The sequence below is a fragment of the Bos javanicus genome, chromosome 11, assembly GCF_032452875.1.
Source record: "Bos javanicus breed banteng chromosome 11, ARS-OSU_banteng_1.0, whole genome shotgun sequence".
Taxonomy (NCBI): domain Eukaryota; kingdom Metazoa; phylum Chordata; class Mammalia; order Artiodactyla; family Bovidae; genus Bos; species Bos javanicus.
In genome coordinates, this window is record NC_083878.1 from 2,799,525 (window position 1) to 2,814,876 (window position 15,352).

General features: G+C 48.6%; 2 protein-coding genes across 25 annotated transcripts in view; one reads left to right on the forward strand and one right to left on the reverse strand.

Annotated features, from left to right (window-relative positions):
- The window catches only part of KANSL3 (KAT8 regulatory NSL complex subunit 3), a 69,566-nt gene extending 68,186 nt beyond the window's left edge, over positions 1 to 1,380 (reverse strand). For 11 of the 16 annotated variants that reach the window (XR_009739260.1, XR_009739261.1, XM_061431534.1 and 8 more), the window contains exons 1-2: positions 1,285 to 1,380; positions 4 to 268 (exon numbers count right to left, since the gene is read on the reverse strand). Coding sequence is in view for 14 of the 16 variants with exons in the window: in XM_061431534.1 (XP_061287518.1) it covers positions 4 to 218 (215 nt within the window). In the remaining 2 variants the exon portion in view is untranslated. Of the gene's footprint in view, positions 1 to 3; positions 894 to 973; positions 1,074 to 1,284 lie in introns of those variants that run through there. The other 5 variants (XM_061431535.1, XM_061431530.1, XM_061431536.1 and 2 more) reach the window with 5 other exon arrangements.
- Positions 1,381 to 6,611: 5,231 nt separating this feature from the next.
- FER1L5 (fer-1 like family member 5) overlaps positions 6,612 to 15,352 on the forward strand; it is a 54,137-nt gene continuing 45,396 nt past the window's right edge. For 3 of the 9 annotated variants that reach the window (XM_061431513.1, XM_061431512.1, XM_061431514.1), the window contains exons 1-7: positions 6,770 to 6,978; positions 8,034 to 8,086; positions 8,663 to 8,754; positions 9,449 to 9,557; positions 11,910 to 11,964; positions 12,377 to 12,486; positions 13,761 to 13,889. In XM_061431513.1, coding sequence (XP_061287497.1) covers positions 6,894 to 6,978; positions 8,034 to 8,086; positions 8,663 to 8,754; positions 9,449 to 9,557; positions 11,910 to 11,964; positions 12,377 to 12,486; positions 13,761 to 13,889 — 633 coding nt within the window. In that variant the 5' untranslated portion in view covers positions 6,770 to 6,893. Of the gene's footprint in view, positions 6,979 to 8,033; positions 8,087 to 8,662; positions 8,755 to 9,448; positions 9,558 to 11,909; positions 11,965 to 12,376; positions 12,487 to 13,760; positions 13,890 to 15,352 lie in introns of all 9 variants that reach the window. The other 6 variants (XM_061431518.1, XM_061431517.1, XM_061431515.1 and 3 more) reach the window with 6 other exon arrangements.

Here is a 15,352-nt window from a genome sequence, read left to right on the forward strand (position 1 = left end):
CACATGGTACTTTCGTGCTGCCTCCGAGGAGTAACAAAGAGCATGCGGGTGGGGCGGGCACTACTGGCATCCGGGTGGGCACTCCACGGCTTAGCATAGCTGTGATCCAGAAACACCAGGTCCAGTTCCCGCTCATGCACCGAGAGCTGGAAGAGCAAAGAGGTGCCCATGCGCCGCGCTGAAGTCTGGAAGTCCCTCTCCCCACCGCGGTGGGCCATGTCAGAAGAGGGGCAGCAGGTCAGAGAATGGTTATCTGCATGCTAGTCACCTGCGGTGAAAAGTTTCAGCTCAAGTCAATTCAAATGCTCTGAATTTCTTCCAACCTAGAACATCTTAATAGGCTTCTTATTTTAGTGACTTTCTACCATTGGCAGTTGAGTATTATATAATTACATAGTATCTGTCACACTGCAGACCCTTGCCCGCATCGGGAGGGTTCCTGGGATCCCACTCCACCACCCAAAATGGCTATGGCGCCCCTTCATCCTCAGTCTCTACAATTCGGCCCACTGGGAAGCTGGAGGACTGCCTCACGTGGACAGATACCACACTTGCTTGGCCAGCGCCACAATTTCCCAGGTGGGCGCAACGGGTTTTGCCAAACAAGAGGAATCACAAATAGTACTAATTCCACAGCTAAGGGTCTTGACGGCTGCGAACCATTCTCACTGAGCCGGAGCGTGAGCATTGCTGAAACAGTTGCGCAACGTGGGCCTCGGGGAAGCCCTGACCTCTCTCCTTTGTGTTAAACAAGTTTTGTAACTACTTCATAATGCTCTGGAGTTTTAAAAATCTACAGATGATAGGTCCTCCCCAAAGCCTGTAACAAAATGCTACGCCGGGAAGGCCCCTCTCCCTCACCCAAGGCCCGGGTGGTCCCCGGGGAACCGCCCTCTACCCCAGGTACCCTCCGGGGACCCGCCCCCGAGCCTCAAAACCGCTCCAGCAGGCAGGCAGAGCTCATAATTCGCACTTCACAGACGCAGGCGCCGGCTCAAGGGGATGGAGTGACTTGGCCAAGGTCACCGAGAGTTCGCGACGAGGAGCCGCCTCGCACCCGCCTCCCGCCCGCCCCGGCCCGGCTGAGCGCCCGCGTCACGGCGGCCCGAGCCCGCCCCCGGCCCTACACGATCGTCCGACCCAGATCGCCAGGACCCGGGCTCTAGCGCCCGGCCCCCGCATGCCCCGGGAGCCGGGAGATCCTAGCCGAGACCCCCTGCCCGCTCCGACCGGGACCACGACCCCTCAGGCCCGCCATCCCGGCCAGGGCCGACTCTCCCTCACCCGCAATCGTCCGGCCGCGCGCTCGGCCCGGGCCGGATCCCTGTGCGCGTGCGCGCTACCGCCTCCACGCCCTGGCGCCCAGGGCACAGAGAAAAACGCGGAAGTGGATTCCAGCTGGGAAGGGAGGGGCGGTGAGCCGCAAAACCCGGAAACGATGCAGCTGCAAGGGAACCTCTGCTGCTGCTGCTGCTAAGTCGCTTCAGTAGTGTCAGACTCTGTGCGACCCCATAAACGGCAGCCCACCAGGCTCCCCGTCCCTGGGATTCTCCAGGCAAGAACACTGGAGTGGGTTGCCATTTCCTTCTCCAATGCATGAAAGTGAAAAGTGAAAGTAAAGTCGCTGAGTCGTGTCCGACTCTTCGCAACCCCATGGACTGCAACCCACCAGGCTCCAACGCCCATGGGATTTTCCAGGCAAGAGTACTGGAGTGGGTTGCCATTGCCTTCTCCAAGGGAACCTCTGCTGCTGCTGCTGCTGCTGCTAAGTCACTTCAGTCGTGTCCGACTCTGTGTGACCCCATAGACGGCAGCCCACCAGGCTCCCCCGTCCCTGGGATTCTCCAGGCAAGAACACTGGAATGGGTTGCCATTTCCTTCTCCAATGCATGAAAGTGAAAAGTGAAAGTGAAGTCACTCAGTCGTGTCCGACCCTCAGCGATCCCATGGACTTCAGCCTTCCAGGCTTCTCCCTCCATGGGATTTTCCAGGCAAGAGTACTGGAGTTGGTTGCCATTGCCTTCTCCAAGGGAACCTCTACTTCTGCTTTATTGACTATGCCAAGCCTTTGACTGTGTGGATCACAACAAACTGTGGGAAATTCTTCAAAAGATGGGAATTACCAGACCACCTTACCTCCCTCCTGAGAAATCTGTATTCAGATCAAGAAGCAACAGTTAGAACTGGACATGGAACAACAGACTGGTTCCAAATCAGGAAAGGAGTATGTCAAGGCTATATGTTGTCACCCTACTTTCTTAACTTATATGAGAGTACATCATGCAAAATGCTGGGCTGGATGAAGCACAAGCTGGAATCAAGACTGCCGGGAGAATTATCAATAACCTCAAATATGCAGATGACACCACCCTTATGGCAGAAAGAAGAACTAAAGAGCCTCTTGATGAAAGTGAAAGAGGAGAGTGAAAATGTTGGCTTAAAACTCAACATTCAGAAAACTAAGATCATGGCATGTGGTCCCATCACTTCATGGCCAGTAGATGGGGAAACAATGGAAACAGTGAGAGACTTTTTGTTGGGCTCCCAAATCACTGCAGATGGTGACTGTAGCCATGAAATTAAAAGATGCTTGCTCCTTGGAAGAAAAGTTATGACCAACCTAGATAGTTTATTAAAAAGCAGAGACATTACTTTGCCAACAAAGGTCTGTCTAATCAAAGTTATGTTTTTGGAGTAGCCATGTATGGACGTGAGAGTTGGACTATAAAGGAGGCTGAGCACCGAAGAATTGATGCTTTTGGACTGTGGTGCTGGAGAAGACTCTCGAGAGTCCCTTAGACTGCAGGGGGATCCAACTAGCCAATCAGGAGGAGAAGGGGAGGACAGAGGAGGAGATGGTTGTATGGCATCACAGACTCAGTGGACATGCGTTTGAGTAAGCTCCAGGAGTTGGTAATGGACAGGGAAGGCTGATGTGCTGCAGTTCATGGGATCGCACGACTGAGCTACTGAACTGAACTGAATTGAGAACGCATGCAGGCCTTGCCTGCAGACAGCACAGGGTCCGGAGCATTGGTTCTTGCATCTTCAGCAGGGAAAGTGAGGGTGAGGGAGGAGGCTGGCTCCTGCGGCCCCTATTCTCGCTGTCCCCCACTGTTGTTTTGTAGGTTGCCTGGCCAGGGCTGGGAGGCAGGACAACCTACTTTCCACTCCACAAAGCTCATCCCTTACCTACCAGGTTGTGTTCCTTAGGAATTTACTCCTTATGCTGCATGCCTGAAACTAACACAATACTGTAAAGCAACAATACTTAAATTAAAAAAAAAAAAAAAGAAAGAATTTACTCAAGAAACAGCCACAATAAAAATACATGTAAAAATTAAAAGTTGCTCTGAGCCTAAAACTGCTCTAAAAAAAAAAAAAACTATTAAAAATAAATAATTTGTGGAGTGCTGCTTGCTGGTCTCTGCAAAGATGTGTCAAGATGGCCCTACCCTTAAGAAGTTAAAGCGGGGCAGTGCTGCCCTCAAGGCAGAGATTAGACTTCGTGGTTGTACTTCGTTGCTTCAGTGGTGTCCATCTCTTTGCAATCCCATGGACTGTAGCCCGCCAGGTTCCTCTGTCCATGGAATACTCCCGGCAAGAATACTGGAGTGAGTTGCCCCACTCCAGGGGAGCTTCCCCACCCAGGGATTGAACCTGCCTCTCTTGAGTCTCCTGCACTGGCAGGCAGATTCTTTACCTCTGTGCCACCGGAAAGCCCGGTGAAAAAGATGCATCATCATAAAAAGAAAACACTGAATACAGTATAGATTTAGCCCCCAAATGAGATATGAATGCAAACAGGTTGCAGGAAAGGCAGGTGTAATAAACCTGTCATCGTGTGTGATAAACAGTTCAGTTCAGTCGCTCAGTCGTGTCCGACTCTACAACCCCATGGACTGCAGCACACCAGGCCTCCCTGTCCATCACCAACTCCCGGAGTTTACTCAAGCTCATGTCCATTGAGTCGGTGATGCCATCCAACCATCTCATCCTCTGTCATCCCCTTCTCCTCTACCTTCAATCTTTCCCAGCATCAGGGTCTTTTCAGATGAGTCAGTTCTTCAGGTGGCCAAAGTATTGGATTATCATCTTCAGCATCAGCCCTTCCAATGAATATTCAGGACTGATTTCCTTTAGGATGGACTGGTTGGATCTCCTTGCTGTCCAAGGGACTCTCAAGAGTCTTCTCCAACACCACAGTTCAAAAGCATCAATTCTTCAGTGCTCAGCTTTCTTTATAGTCCAACTTTCACATCCATACATGATTACTGGAAAAACCATAGCTTTGACTAGACAGACCTTTGTTGGCAAAGTAATGTCTCTGCTTTTCAATATGCTGTCTAGGTTGGTCATAACTTTTCTTCCAGGGAGCAAGCATCTTTTAATTTCACGACTACAGTCATTGTGATCTGCAATGATTTTGGAGCCTAAAAAAATAAAGTCTGTCACTGTTTCCCCGTCTATTGGCCATAAAGTGATGGGACCAGACACCATGATCTTAGTTTTCTGAATGTTGAGTTTTAAGCCAACTTTTTCACTCTCCTCTTTCACTTTCATCAAGAAGCTCTTCAGTTCTTCTTCACTTTGTACCATAAGGGTGGTGTCATCTGCATATCTGAGGTTATTGATATTTCTCCCGGCAATCTTGATTCCAGCTTGTGCTTCTTCATCCAGTCCAGCGTTTCTCATGGTGTACTCTGCATATAAGTTAAATATGCAGATAAACAACAGTGCCTGCCTGGCAAGTCAGTTGTTTCTGAGTCTTTGTGACCCCATGGACTGTATGTTAGCCCGCTAGGCTCCTCTGTTTATGGAATTCTCCAGGCAGGAATACTGGAGTGGGTTGCCATGCCCTCCTCCAGGGTAGATAAAGTCTAAAAGTGATGAGTTGGAAAGTTTGGGAGAGAGAAGCTGGGAGATGGGAAAGGAGTGAAAGATGATGTAAAAGAACTGACTTGGTAGATAATCTCTTAAAGTGAAAAATTCAAGAGATGTTATTTAAATATACTAGAGATAGAGAGGTTAATATTATTAGGATGACAGGAAAAGGGCAGGCTTTGGTTCATCTTTCACCACCCTTAATTCTCTTGCCCTGGCACTTACTTTGCTCTAGCATTCTGCTGTTTTTTTCTCTTTATGTCTGATCAGCACAGTGTATGAACTGATATGTTTTCTCTGCCCCTTCTTCCTTCCTCAGCACACCAAGTTAATCTTTTTTTTTTTTCATTCTTTGCCAATCGGGGAGGTGATAAATGGTATCTTATTGTATTTCTTTGCTTATTAATGAGCTTGAACTTTTTTTTAACATATTTTTCTTGTTTAGGGGACTTCTGAGTCCAATTTGGCAAAATGACAAATAGTATCTCATTGCATTTCTCTAATTAGTAAATAGGGTGAATTTGTTTTTGCATCTTTTTTTTTTTTTTTAAATCTGTTTGGGCAATCTAAACTTTGCCCATTTCACTCTGGAGTATTCATCTTTTTCTTATTGAATTATAAGAACTGTTGCAGATGTTCCCTACCTTGATATTTGTCTTTTTTCTATACAAGAATCTTAAATTCTATGTGATCAAATCTATCAACCTCTTCCTTTACCGGGTTTGCTTTTGTGTCATGATTAGTTTGGAAAATCTTTCACAAAGCAACAAGCATTGTGTCATTGTTAGATTTCAAGAAAAACTGTCAGGAAGACTAAAAGCAATCCTGGCACCATAATGACACATCCAGTTTGTTTGTTTTTAATTGTTGTTGTTCTTTGAATGTTATACATGTTTTAGAATGCGTAGTAAGCTTAGTGCTAAATTGTTTCATCAATTAATACACATTTTTAAAACATTCATTAATTTTTATGCTAATGGGACTTCCCTGGGGGTCCAGTGGCTAAGACTCCCCACTCCCAATGCAAGGGGTGCAGGTTCCATCCCCCATCAGGAAACTAAGATCCCACATACCCTGTGGCCAAAAAACCGAAACATAAAATAAATTCAATAAAGACTTTAAAAATGGTCCACATCAAAAAACAAAAAAAAAAGTCAGTAAGTTCGCATGCTGCAACTAAGACCCGGCACAGCCAAATAAATAAATTGACAAAAAATTTTTTTCATGCTAACTATTGGATGTAGTTAGATGTAGGTTATATAATGATCAACCCTAAAGTAGAAAAAGCTTAGGGACAACAAGAGCAATGACCTGCTCCATTCTCATTCTGAGAGGCCTTGAGAGCAAGCAAGATACCACAAGATTATATTGTCAGTGAGATTTTTCCTTAGAGAGTTTTCTTTAACCTTACAAACCCAGCTGGCTGGCATAGGAATTTGTTAATGAGTAAGCTAGTTTGGTTAAAGAAAGACTCATTATCTAAACCCATGTCCTCTTTAGAAAAAGGGAGGCCTCGATGTTTGCTTCCACATTAGGAAGGACTTCTGAAACATCACTGAAATCATCTTTGAGTTCCCTATTCCTTTTCTCAACTCACTTCCCTTCTCTATTTTCTTATGGAAACAGTGTGACTTTGGCAATGATTCAGTCCAGATATCTTGTTTGTATAAAGAGAACGTATTCCCCTTTTCCCTGATCTTGAAATTAGAAGAACAGTAAGAATGAGAGAGAAAAGAAAATGGGAAGGGGAAATGAAATTTAGTCAAGCTATTTTGTTTCTACAGCCCTGGTCACCTGAAGCCACTGGCTTCATCATGCCCTATGACTTCTTCGTCTTTCCATCCTCTTCATTCCTCTCCAGAATCAAGAACCACCGGCCTTTGTGACATCACCTCTGTTGCCAAGCAACAGACCTTACTCACCCTATAAGCCTTAGGAGAAGCCCCAGACCAAGTTGCTCCAAGCAGGAAGTTTCGCCTGAGAAGGACATTGAGAAGTAGGTGGGGAAGATGCTGAGGCTTATCATGCAGTCGGCCAAGATTAGCCCACCCCTAAGCCCCCCACCCAGACCCTGCGTGTCCGTGTACTTCAGAGGTAAGAGCCAGGACTCCCAAGAGGCAACATGTGTCCAGTGTAAACTAGACCCATTGGTGCCCTACTATGTAAAAGATGCCGTGTGACCAAAAGGCAAGGTAGACGTCATCCGGGTCTTTCAAATTTATCATCCTTATTGCTATGATTTCTCTTAGTAGATGACTTAGTAGATGACTCCTCTGCCTTCATTTTTTCTGGTGAATGGCTACATGTCCAACTCTTTGCAACCCCATGAACTGTAGGCTACCAAGCTCTTCTGTCCATGGAATTCTCCAGGCAAGAATACTGGAGTGGGTTACCATGCCCTCACACACATATTCGTTCCTTGGGAAGAATCTCAGATTTACCAATTTAGGGGTTCTTTGCAGGGCTATGGACTGTTCTTTGTTAAAGATGTTTCTGGAGAAGACAAATTGTAGTGGATAAAGACCTTTCAACCCATTAGAGATGTTTTAGGATGTCTCAGGGTACACTGGCTTTACCGTTGGTTGTTACTCAACAGTAACAACGGAACCCTTAAATCCCGGTGCCTTAACACAGCAGAAGTTCACCTCTTGCTTACAACCAAGTCTAACGTTGGTGGTACAGATCAGGCAGCAATCCTGAATGGCTCCTCCAAACAGTAGATTGGGGACCAGCTGCTTGTTGCTGGTGGCTGCAGAGTCACCACCAGGCATCGCTCTGCCCGCAGACAGTGAGAGTGGACACTCTCGTGGGAAGCTTCGGGAGCCAATCCAGGCAGAAGTTAAGTATCGCTCCCGCACTCCATTGGCCAGGACGAGTTATCCGGCCCTACCCTGGTGCGAGATGACTGGGAACTGTGTACCCAGGAGGAAAATGAACACATAACATTATCTGTCACATGGGGGTGATGTCACTCTTAACAAAAGGTGAGAAATTTAGAAAACTCCAAAGTTACAAAGAATCAGTGCCACATCACATCTGCCAATGTAGACTGGATGTTTTCTTACAGAGTCTGACCTCTCTTTGCTCACTCGAACCTAGACTTTGAAACATGTCCTATAGCATATGCTGGCCCCTTGGTGTCTTTTCAGATGTCAAGAGGACAACTCGTGAGGTGGAGGGCAATCACCCCGTGTGGAATGAGGTAAAACACATCAGGGCAAGCCCAGATGAGACCATGACAAGCCCAGCATTCAGGCTGGGTCCAGACTGACTGTGCTCAGAAGTCTAGGGAGGGGACAGGGACCTCCTCAGCCTTCCCATAGCTGGAGCATCTTGCCCTGTGAGCAGCCTCTGTGCTGAGAAGGCTGTGTGGGGTCTCAGGGCCACTGCAACCACAGCTGCTCAGAGCTTCCTCCCTCACCCTAGGGAGAGACTCAGCTTGTCCAACCAGCCATCCTGATGTTCCCAGAGACAGGGCTCACTCTGCAGGATCCCCTCTCATCTCCCATCCATCCTCGTCCCACCACCTGATTCCCAAGCCCCTTAACTACTAACAAGCCCCCAGTATAGCAGCTAAGCTCTAGGACCTCAGGGAGGATGCCCAGTTCCTGGGTGAAGGTAACAAATGCCTCCTCTTAGGAAACTGGACTTGAGGGGGAGTCCTCAGTTCAAGAGAAACCCAGTGCCAGACCTTCACCTGCATCTTTTCTCATTTCCTAGAAGGATGGGAAGGGGGCGGGGTAGAGGGAGGGTACTGACTTCTCCGTGGCTCCCCTAGACGCTCATCTGGCACCTCTGGAACCACCCCCTGCAGAAGGACTCTTTCCTGCAAATCACCCTTCGAGACATGGGTTCAGTGAAGAAGGAAAGGTAAGGCTCCCCCAGAGAGAGGCAGGAGGAGCCTGATTCTCTGACCAAAGCTACAGCAGATGCTGTGTCTCCAGTCTCTAATCCATAACTCACTCAGATGCAAGGACTAGAACCCACTCTAGACAGCTAATACCAAAAAAAAAAAAGGTATCAAGACTAGGATTATAGATAGACAGATCAAACAGAATTAGGAAACCGGGGACTCAGGAGCTTTCTGTCTCTTTTGAACACACAGGATCTCAAACCTGTTTCTTTCTGCCCAACACTGGTTTCTCATCACAGCCCCATTCCAGTGCCCTACTGAGACTGAGCTATGGCATCCCAGGTCAAAATTCCTAGGACAGAGAATTTGATTGGCCCAGTTTTGGTCAGATGCCCACCTCCTGGTCCAATCAGCTGTTCCTTAGCACAGGTCCTGTTCCAGAGGAGCATGGGAGCAGAGCTTCTGGAAAGGGGCTGAGCACAGCATGGCAGAGCCAGTAACTAGGGTGCCCACTGGCAAGGAAGCCCCCAAGCCAGTTCCCAGAGAGTTGCGAGTCCTGCGCCCTCTCGTGGGTGCTCCACATCACCGCATCCTTCTTCTGTCTGGACAGCACAGCCTCAAGGAGGGAAAAGACATCCCAGGGTAAAGCTATGCCTGAGACTGAGAAGGACACCTGGCTCAGGATCTCACACCTGCTCCCTGTCTCCCCAGGTTCATTGGCATGGCCACAGTACTGCTCAAGCCCTTGGTGAAAAAACCAAGACAGATCCTTTTTGTGAATGACCTAACCCTGCTCAACCATTCCATGATGCCCACAGAGGTGAGTCAGGCCCCAGGGAGGGTGGCTGAAGGAGTGGGGGGCAGCTGATGAAGCTGGGCCATGCACTGCAGCAGTATCTCAGTGTCCCCCCCAACCAAGAGAACATTTTCTACCCTGGGGGACCCATCACACTTGTCATCATCTCCCCGAGTTACATGACGCTCTCCATGTACCGACTCACCTCTACCCTTCATCCACCCATTGAGATCAGTATTCAGCCAATTGTCTGCAGGTGTCAGCAACTGTGCTAGGTCTGGGATACAAACTTGAACGAAGCCCACATGTGTTGTCACTCACATGGCAAGCACTCCAGCACATGTGTACTGGGGTCTGTAAAGCTACTTCACTGAGGTCAGGAGGGAAGGAATGATTTCACTTGAGAGAAAATGAAAGGCTTTACAGAGGAGGTGATGAAGACCAACCAGATGAGAATAAGCAAATGCGATTTATTCAGAGCTTGCTATTAATATATAACAAGGGGCTTCCCTGGTGGCTTAGTGGTAAAGAATCTGCCTACAACGGAGGAGACACGGATTCGATTCCCGGGTCAGGAAGATCCCCTAGAGAAAGAAATGGCAATCCACTCCAGTATTCTTGCCTGGGAAATCCCATGGACAGAGGAGCCTGGTGGGCTATAGTCCATGGGGTCACAGAAGAGTCGCACGACTTCGCGGCTAAACAACAACAACAGATATAACAAGGGAGTCAGCACTTGGATTTGACAGAGACGCAAAGCCAGGCAGAGGAATGAGAAAACTCAATGGTAGAAAAAAGGGAAGACTTCAGGTATGTCCTGATGGGAGGCTGTTGATGTGAGGGGAGCTGTAAGTGGACCAACTAGAAGCTGAGCACCCTATGTGATTGCTTAGGGGTATATATTTGGCTTTCTCCCGTTGGCCCTGAGCTAAAAGTGGGAACAAAATTAAGGGATTCATCGGTTATTAATCAAGTCCTGGCTGTTTGTTGCTAGAGCTGGTGGTCTGACTTTCTATAGGTCCAACTCACAGCAAACTGACTTCCTGGGCTGGTTACTGTAAGTATCAGGTTCGTTTCCTGAGCTGATTGCTACAGAGTGTAGGTCAGAGTTCCACTTTTATAGATTAAAAAAAATTTTATGTGGTTTTATTTATTTATTTTTGGCTGTTCTGGGTCTTGGTTGCTGTGCAGGCCTTTTCTCTACTTTTTCTCAACTAGAGAGTAGCAAGGGCTACTGGTTGCAGTGTGAAGGCTGCTCATTGCAATGGCTTCTGTGGTTGCAGAGCACCAGCTCTAGGGCACTCGCATTTCAGTAGTTGCTGCTCCCGGGCTCTGGAGCACAGGCTCAATAGCTGTGGTGCACGGGCTTAGTTGCTTCTCAGCATGTGGGATCTTCCTGGACCAGGGGTCAAACCTGTGTCTCCTGCATTGGCAGGAGGATTCTTAACCACTGAGCCACCAGGGAAGCCCTATAGATGGTTTTTAAGGAGAGCCGTGGTGGCTCAGATGGTAAAGAATCCACCTGAAATTCAGGAGACACAAGTTCAGTCCCTGGGTTGGGAAGATCCCCTGGAAGTGGGCATGGCAACCCACTCCAATATTCTTGCCTGGAAAATCCCCAGAGGAGCCTGGTGGGCTGTAGTCCATGTGGTCGCAAAGAGTCAGACATGATGGAGCGACTAAGCACAGCAGCACATGAGTTTGCCCAATGGATAGGAAAGAAAGACAGCCCCTGGCAGGAATATAAGGTGCTTGTGTGGAGGCTGGAGGGACAAAAGGCAGCCTGGCCTGTTCAGGAGGGTGGGCTGCCTGCACTGGGGGAGGGGCCGAGAAGGCCTGACTATGGGAGAGCGGAGATTGGGCAGCGGCCAGAGGCCGGAAGGAAAGGGCCTTGCGGGGTTTACGCAGATACGCTGTGACTTTACTCTGATAGTTTAGGGCACTTAGGGCGTTCAGGGGTCAATTCTGACGATGGCTGAGCAGTGAGGGCGCTTGGAGGCAAGAGGTCAGTTGGGTGTTTGCTGGAGTTCCCACAAGGCGTCATGAGATGTTGGGCTAGCATCAGTGGTTCTAGACTGGTCCCAAGTCACCTCTCTCTCCTCCCCACCCTGCGGCATTCTGTTCTGTCACCACCACTGCCGCGCGCCTCCTCTGTTCTTCAGCCCTGTCCTCAGTGACCCATTGCTCTCTCCCCATCAGTTCATGACCTCCCTCCACCCCAGACTGCACAGTCCCCCCGGTGGGGTCCTGTACCATGGTCAGCATCACTCCACCCAGGATGGCTGGGTGTGAGTCCTGCCAGGATGGACCAGGTTCCAGTGCCGTGATCTTGCCGGGGATTGCAGGATCTTACAGCTCCCTGCCTTTGCCTTGCAGTGCACTGTCACCTTACAGGCAGCCCTTATGACCTACAAGGATATCGAGAAGATTGGTATGTACTTCCACGGGGCTGAGCCCTGCACTTCTCCAACCGTAGCAGGATGGGCTCTTGGGGATCTTGGAGACCCAAGCCTTGAGGCCTATAGGATTGTGAGCTCTCCAGACACCTCCCCAGTATGTCTACTTGTCACCGTAGACATAAGACTCAGCCTCCAAGGGGCTGCAGAGAGAGGCAAGGATGACCGTTCCCCAGAGCATGCCCCGCCCATGTACAGTGAGGCCAGGGGTACCGAGGGTAGGTGGGGCCATGGAGGGTTCTGGAAGGGCATGTGCCCTTGCCAGGGCCTCTTGGCTGTGATTTTAGTTAGCACTGGGGACACTGGGGACAGAACGATGAAAGGGGGGACATGCCCCCAAGTATCCTGCTCTCCCCCATGAGAGCCCACACTGGGCTGTTTCCCCAGGCGATGAAGACCTCCTGGCCATAACAGCTCAAGAGGTGGCCAAGCAGAAGCTGATGTTTCCCAGCGCCACAGTGCACAAGGCTCTGTCCCCAAAGCCTCAGCACTTCCAGGTGAGGCCCTTCACTGAGTCTCAGGAGAGCAGAAGAAGCACAGATCATAGATTCAACTGCAGAGAAGTTTAAAATGTTCAGTGCCTACCAACACAGCATTGTAAATCAACTATTCTCCAACAAACACTGAAAAAGTAAAATAAATTAATACCATTATGGTAAAAAAAAAAAAAAGGCAAACCATAACATGAATGATTATTTTTTAATTTATTGAAACATGTTTTATGTACCAGAATATGGTGTTTCTTGGTAAATATTCTGTGCACACTTAAGAATAATTTGCATTCTGCCACTGCTGGATCAAATAGTCTATAAATGTCCATCAGGTCAAGTTGATTGATTGTTGTTTGTTCTTTAGTCTCTAAGTCACGTCCAATTCTTTTGCGACTCCATGGACTGTAGCCCACCAGCCTCCTCTGTCCATGGGATTCTCCAGGCAAGAATCCTGGAGTGGGTTGCCATTTCCTTCTCCAGGGGATCTTCCCGACCCAGGGATGGAACCCAGTCTCCTGCCTTGGTTGGTGGGTTCTTTACCGCTGAGCCACTGGGGAAGCCAAGTTGATTGATGGTGCTATTCTAATGTAATGATGATTTTCTGCCTACCTGTTATATCAATAGAGAGAAGAGTTTTTGCTTCTTTCTCTTTATACCTCTATCAGCTTTTGCTTCATATATTGTGAAGATCTGTCATCAGGGTATAAACAAAAATGCTTATAATCTTTATATGTCCTCGTCATTAACTGGTGCTTTTATCACAATGAAATACACTTCCTTATCTCTGGTAACAAATAAATAATTAAATAAAAATAAATAAAGTGTTCAGGTCTGTAAAAAGATCACAAGTATAAAAGACAAGATACTGGGACTTCCCCGGTGGTCTAGCAGCTGAGACCCTGCACTCCCAGTGCAGGGGCCCCAGGTTCAATCCCTGGTCGGGGAGCTAGACCCACATGCCGTAACTGAGACTTGGTGCAGTCAAATAAATATTCAAAACAAACAAAACAGAACAACAGCAACTGAGAAATGTTCGACCCTATTCTGTAACAAGTCCCTCCCATTCAGTAAACCCTGTGTCCACCCAAAATGAAAAGGCAAAGAGGAGGTGACAGTTCCCTTAGGAAGAAACAGAGGGAACCAGAGCCTTCTCAGGGCTTTGGGGCCCCTTTCTATCTATGCTTCTTACCAGAACATATTGTTCTTTCAGAGAAGAGTCCCCCTTGACAAATAGGAGCCTGGACCCCCAAAGTCAGTTTCCCCTGGTCTCTCCCCTGCAGGTCCGAGTGCAGGTGTTTGAAGCCCGGCAGCTGATGGGCAACGACATCAAGCCAGTGGTGAAGGTGGTCATCGGAGGCCACCAGCACCACTCACGGATCAAGATGGGGAACAACCCTTTCTTCAATGAGGTGGGTGGCCCATGCCCTTCGGAGCTGAATGGGGTACTTGGGTCAAAGGGGCCGGCCAAGGGCTAGGCATTTCCTGCTGGTGGATGGCAAGCTTGCTCCCCGACTCTGCTGCTTTCATTTGTTTGTCCCACAAAACTGGGCACAGATGGTCAAACACCACGGAGAGCATAGCACGTGGACACATAGGTGATGACGATGGGGCAAGACTGCAGTGGACAGGGATGTGAGGGGACAGAGATCTGGGGAGACAGGAATCTGGGGGGGCAGGGCCTGGGGGATAAAGATCTGGGAGGGCCGCTGATGCAACCAGAAAGCGCAGGCCCCATGTAGAAGTGATAGCAATCCGGCCCTATCACTTCATGGCAAATAGAAGGGGGAAAAGTGGAAGCAGTGACAGACTTTCTTTTCTTGGGCTCCAAAATCACTGCTGACGGTGACTACAGCCATGAAATTAAAAGACACTTGTTCCTTGGAAGAAGAGCTGTGACAAACCTAGACAACTTCAATGTCTCTGTATTAAAAAGCAGAGGCATCACTTTGCTGACAAAGGTTTGCATAGCTGAAAGCTATGGTTTTTCTAGTAGTCAGGTACGGATATGAGAGTTGGACCATAAAGAAAGCTGAGCGCTGAAGAATTGATGCTTTCAAACTATGGCGCTGGAGAAGACTCTCGAGAATCCTTTGGATTGCAAGAGGATCAAACCAGTCAATCCTAAAGGAGATCAGTCCTGAATATTCATTGGAAGGACTGATGCTGAAGCTGAAGCTCCAATACTTTGGCCACCTGATGTGAAGAACTGACTCATTAGAAAAGACCATGATGCTGGGAAAGATTGAAAGCAGGAGGAGAAGGGGACAGCAGAGGATGAGATGGTAGGATGACATCACCGACTCCATGGATGAGTTTGAGCAAGCTCTGGGAGTTGGTGAGGGACAGGGAAGCCTGGTGTGCTGCTGTCCATGGGGTCACAAAGAGTCAGACACGACTGAGCGACTGAACAACAATGCTGACTTTGCCGCCACTGGGGCCTCCCAACCTGGCATCATGATGGATGCAATAAGAACTCCATAAATAGGCACTGAATTAATTTGTGATTAGACCACCAAAGAAAAGAGAGAAGCACAGTGGGGGCAGGGAACAGAGGGTGGAGAGGACTCAGAAAAGTCTCCTGAAACCTTGAAGGAAGAGTCTACCAAGGGAAGAGGGACAAGATGGAGAAAGATAATTCAGGAAAAAGGAATTGTGTTCTCAGAGACCTGGAAGGAAGAAACAGTAGGGCTGGTTGGCAAAACTAGACATGGGTGGAGCTGGGATGGGGGGCTGGCTGTAGGTAAGCCTGCAAAACGTGCTGGGGCCTCATCTTGGATGGGACTTGAGAGCCATGGAGGGACTCAAGCAGGAGAGTGACAGGGCCAGGTCTGCTCTGGGGGGAGGAGGTTCTGGCTGCACCAGGGAGTGGGGG